Genomic DNA, 5515 nt, shown 5'->3' with positions numbered 1-5515 from the left:
GATCTGGATAGAAATTTGTTTTGAATTTAGAGGGTTTTAAAAATGTATCTTTTTATTTTGCATATGTGACATTAGACTTTGGTAATTAATTTAATAACACACTTTAATCTGTATTTTTAATTGAAATTTATATTTCACGAGTAAACGTAATAAATAATTTCCCGTTTAAAAAAATTTCAGTAGCTAGTGCTATGACCACATATTTTTGTGTACAGATTTAAAAAAACTTTCGTTCGAAATTTATTTGGGCGATTTGTCGTGAAGTAACAAAGTAGTCTGACATTTGGATAATGAAATGTGTATCTTGAGAATTTCTTTAATCTCTGGTTGAAGATAGAAAAGAAACAATTTAATAAAATATGCAATAAAATAAGAAAAAAGTTATTTAACAATAGTTGAGGAAATCATAAATATGTAATATTCACAAAATTAATTTCTAATCTTATCTAGCAAACAAATGTGACATTTAGATAGTAAAATATGCATCTTGAGAATTTCTTTAATCTCTGGTTGAAGATAGAAAAGAAACAATTTAAAAAAATATAATATAAAATAAGAAAAACATTATTTAAAAGTGATCGAGGAAATTGTAAATACATAATATTCACGAAACTAATTAAAAATACAAAGCTGTCCTCGCTGGTTGTTAGTCGTTAACATATGTACTCGAAGGGTCGTCGAGAGCAATTAACCCTTGGCTATTTAGCATTCGTACGATTTATGGCAGGGACACTTAGCCTGCGTGTGGCCACCAAGAGTATTCACGAGAACCTGCAACCCAGACGTTCGACGATAAGTACTTAACTAGGATGTCATAGGATTGGTTGTTTGGAAGAAACGGTGAAAAAGTTTAGAAGTGGCAAGTAACCCGATTTTGCCTTGGTTTAAGAATGGGAACATTGTTCCTTGAGGATCTGGCCACAGAGTGGGGATGGCGAGGGTGCTTTCTGGTAAGAGGACTGAGAAATAGCTCGTCACTTACCCTAGAACCTTGGAACAGGGTGAACGATGTAGTAGTTTCACCAATTGACAATTTCTTATATATTTCATAGATACACGTATGTGCTTCATTTAGAAAAGTAACCTGTGTTGTGAAGATCTACGCGTGACCACTTTGATATCGTCGAATTCGTGGATTTAACTCACAGATAGAAGTTTCTATTCCGTCGAACAAGTGTACCATTTAGGCGAGGGATTTTACGTACTAAAAGACACCACTTGGAAGGTAAAATATTTTAGTACAAGATCGAGGTTCGCTGGTTGTACAGACTAACCAAAATACTAACTGGTTTCCCGTACGTAAGTGATGGTCTAAGGTGGAGGGGTTGATGACTAATATCAAGGGTGCAACGGTCTGAGCTAGTTTGTTCGGGTGAGCAATGCACGAGAAAGTTGTAGAAAATGAGGGGTGAGTCAGATTTTGGGTTAGGGTGGCCATCGCAGTGTAAAATCTGTCAGAGAAAATTATTGTACGAACAGTAAAATTGTTATAGATTTTGTATTGCAGTAGGACAAAGTTGTATTTATAAATGATTCAATTGTTGCCGCAATTTATTGTATTGTTGAACTAAATTATTTAATTTGCTTGTTTTACAGGATGCAAACCGACCTAAGTGGAGGACCTGGACTCGCTGTAGTAGCGGGAGATGTGCTTGCTCTGCGAGGGACAGGGCTCGCTGCTGCCGAAACATGGGCTCTCCTATGCCAGGCTGCCCAGGCCCTCCAGGACCTCTTTCTCTCAAGTAAGTTCTTATTTGAATCTGAAGAAATACACTTCGGCCGAATCTGAAAGGTTTAACACGCGCATAATGAAAGTATCAAATTCTGTTAATTATTATACTGTGAATTTTCCATGAAAGAATTCACCTTTGTTATTTTTGAAAAATAATTTGTTATTAAACTACTAGGAATGAAAATCTGAATTTTAGCAAGTCAGATTATTGTATTTCTTTAGCTCGTACTAGATTTTATTAATTCGCGTACAATTTGTAAAATTGTACACGTGTAATATTAAAGTAAAAAGAAAATGTTTAAAATTTACTTAACAACGAACAAAAATTATTTGCACGAAAAGGACAAAATTTTTGATATACGTATGAATCATGTAATACACATAATCTGTACAAAAACTAACAATATTTTGATATATGTATAAATAGGTTATTTTTTAACGTTATTTGGGTTAGGGAAGGTATGAGTAACAGTATCATAATTCTATTTAGAAAAAAAATAATTTTCCGGTACCGGGAATCGAACCCGAGCCTCCTGGGTGAAAGCCAGGTATCCTATCCACTAGACCATACCGGATTATGGTGAAACATGAATAACTTACCCATAAGAAGGAATATTTCAATGTTACCTATTTAAATTATAAAAATTAAATTGTTTTTTACAACAATGTATCTGTATAACCATAATACATAGTTGTGTTAAAGAAAAAAAACGATAAAAAGTAATCTTCCGGTACCGGGAATCGAACCCGAGCCTCCTGGGTGAAAGCCAGGTATCCTAGCCACTAGACCATACCGGATTGTGGTGGGAGAAATATAAGTTTGCAGTAAGACTCGTTGTACAATGTTAGGTTAAATCCTATTGTTTTGTATTGTTTAAATTCTACTACTAACGACTAGAAAATGAAGTCTGAATTAAAATTAATTTCTTTCACGATAATGTTACATTCGTGATAATGAAATTATTCGTTGTAAAGTGTAATTGTTAAAAAATTATATTGCTTTTTAGTACTTTCTCTGGAAATACAACACAGAGCTAATTTTACATCTGTCCGAAGTTTTAATTAAAAGCAAAATCTAATTTTAATTTAAACGAAAGGATAATTTTGCATATGAAAAAAATGTCCAGCATTTTCCAGCACTTGAAATTAGCATTTTACTCGACCTTGCACATACCAGGAGTTTATCGTTTCACTGATCGTACAGCAGTTTCGTTATTCGCATCGAAATTAACAACGTTCTCAATTAGGGTGTCAGATATGTTCTCTGTGGAACACGTAGAGTACAAAGTGATCGTCTCCAAGTACCGTCGAAAATTACAATGCAATTTCGAACGGTGAATCAGTTGCATTTGCATGTATCTCGAGCGGTGAACCAGCCACTTCCGGTGTTTCCGTGTTTCGCGTTCTGGTAACACCCAAGCCTATCGTTACGCCGGATAAGTATCTATCACCAGCGCTATGTCTTCGCGAGATACATTTATGCAAATCGGGAATAATTAAATGTTTACGTTACACGCAACGATGGTTCGATTAAATCTTTCGTACGAAGCATTTTTCAGTGTTTTCAGTTTTCAATCTTACACAATTTGTTTCTAAACGAAATTTAATAATTTTTAAGACTGAAAGTTTTTACTGAATCCTGTACTATTGGTAGAATTGACGAGAGAGATGGAATATTAATTTGCTCGAAGGTATCGTTTAGCTGAGAATTGCACAAAGTTCCCAGAGTAGATGGTTGCCAATTTATACAAAGCGCAGATTGATCGATGCATCTTCTAACAAAGCATTCGAGAAGCTGTTTAACTGTATAATTGGTACATTAAATTCCAAGCATATCCTGAAGTCTTCTCTTCCATGGGTGTGACTAGTTAACCCCAAGCAACGTGACCTAGAAAGTCCCTAATTAAACTAAAATACAGCAAACAAGATAGGATCGCTTTTCACCTACAGGATCTACAAAAGGGTATAGGTCGACATTATCGAAACAGTCGATCCCCTTACTTCGTTTCGATCGTTATACTTCACTGCAATTAATTTCAACCTTAGTTCATTTACCTTTAATTAACGTTTCTAGCGTCTAGCTAATTTTCTAGCCTGCTGTTGTATCATGAAAAGTAGATCACAGTACGGAAACTACTTCTACTCTATTGTAGTTAATTAACTCTTTGAAAATGTGGCGTACTTTCATCTTGATTTAATCCTTAATTTTACTCTTTGTACACTTTCGTTTTAATCTAATGAAACAGTTTTAAAACGATGCAACCGAAACAGTGAAATTTTTAAGGCGGGGAACCACTTGTTGCATCGTTGCGTATCGTATCGCCGTTGCGTATCAATTTTGACGAGCAAGCGTCGCACCGTTGCGTATCAAAAGTAATCACATTTTGACACGCGTATCAAAACGTAATCACAATTTGATACACAACGGTGATACGATACGCAACGGTGCAACGCTTGCCCGTCAATATTGATACGCAACGGTGATACGATACGCAACGATGGGATGAGACCTTATGAGATGAAAACAGTGGTCAAAATGACACTGAAAAATGTCACTTTTCACAATAGCACACATCTCACAAAGTTTATTTCCAAATATTCACATTTCGCCAATCCAAAAACCGTCAAATTACCATTTTTAACCTCTTCAACACCCAACGATCCTCAGCCTCGTTTAATTCGTCCTCGAAGATAGATCCAGCAGACACGGGAACTCCAGTTATGCGCGTACAGGGAACAGTTTGAATAGCCTATACCGAAACGTACAGAGACAACGCGATATGATACGAAATGGAAAGCAGAACGTAATATTATAGAGGCTGGAAACGTGGTTCGGATCGATGCCACTAAATCTTGGGACAAAGGCTATTCAGAGCGTTGTTAAATCGCGCGATCACGCCGATTACGGTTTGCACGGTTGGATCAGGAAGTCAAACGTCGTGCAGCCGACGTTAAATATTCAATAATCACAGGGCGTGGAGAAACGTGACCGTCAAGGTACCGTTGAATCTGCAACCGTTGTACCCCCGCCCCGATGCATTCTCTTCGAAGAAGTGTCCACTTTCGAATTCTGCTTTCTTACCTCCGGGTAGCAGACACGGTGTACTCTGTTCTACGCTAATTGTAAGATCAAGGATGAATTGTGCCTCGGTAGCCCCGTTGCCGCGTGATAACGAGCCAGACTCGTGCCGCAGATTTTGGTCAAGATTTGATAGAAACAGTTATATCGGTACATAAATGTTAATTTAAACTGCAATTTTCGATTTTGTTTGTGAAACTGAAGATTGGCAAGTTTAATTGGTATAGGAGATTTTCTTAGTTGATGTAGTAGTAAAACGGTAAATAGCTTGGATGTATAGTCAGGGAAAGAAATCATAGGTCAAGTTCGGTCAAATTTTAAATTTATTTTGAAAAATTGAGTGAAATTGAAGGAATGAAATGAGGAAACTGAAGGAATGGAATAAGGAAACTAGAGGAATTGAGGGAAACTGAATGAAATAAGCTCAATGAAAAATATGTTAGTGTTTGTTTAACTCTTGTGTAGGCAACCAAAATGTTCTCAGTTTTTTCAAGCTTTAATATTTGAATTTGTACGAAACCTATATCGAGGTAGAAATGTCCAAAAAGTGGGATTTTACGATACTTTCACAGGAACCTAAAGAATTGTTGAAGGAAAGTATAGAAATGGGTATCCAGGTACCTAGTTGCCTACGCAAGGGTTAAACGATGATGGAAAAAATTAAGCAGCTTTGTTATTTTAATAGAATATTTTTCACGAGTAAA

At 36.1% G+C, this 5515-nt stretch overlaps 1 protein-coding gene and 2 non-coding genes across 3 annotated transcripts in view; 1 reads left to right on the top strand and 2 right to left on the bottom strand.

The window, feature by feature from the left end:
• The first annotated feature begins 1597 nt into the window (after positions 1–1597).
• LOC108577572 overlaps positions 1598–5515 on the top strand; it is a 69006-nt gene continuing 65088 nt past the window's right edge. Inside the window, exon 1 of the mRNA XM_017940753.1 lies at positions 1598–1742. Coding sequence (XP_017796242.1) covers positions 1598–1742 — 145 coding nt within the window. The remainder of the gene's footprint in view (positions 1743–5515) is intronic.
• On the bottom strand, positions 2236–2307 carry Trnae-uuc. The gene has a single exon. It is a non-coding gene; the product is annotated as a tRNA-Glu (tRNA).
• Positions 2459–2530, bottom strand: Trnae-uuc. Its single transcript has one exon. It is a non-coding gene; the product is annotated as a tRNA-Glu (tRNA).

This window comes from Habropoda laboriosa, unplaced genomic scaffold (assembly GCF_001263275.1).
Source record: "Habropoda laboriosa isolate 0110345459 unplaced genomic scaffold, ASM126327v1 scaffold578, whole genome shotgun sequence".
Classification (NCBI taxonomy): Eukaryota; Metazoa; Arthropoda; class Insecta; order Hymenoptera; family Apidae; genus Habropoda; species Habropoda laboriosa.
This window is presented reverse-complemented; position numbering and strand designations above follow the sequence as displayed.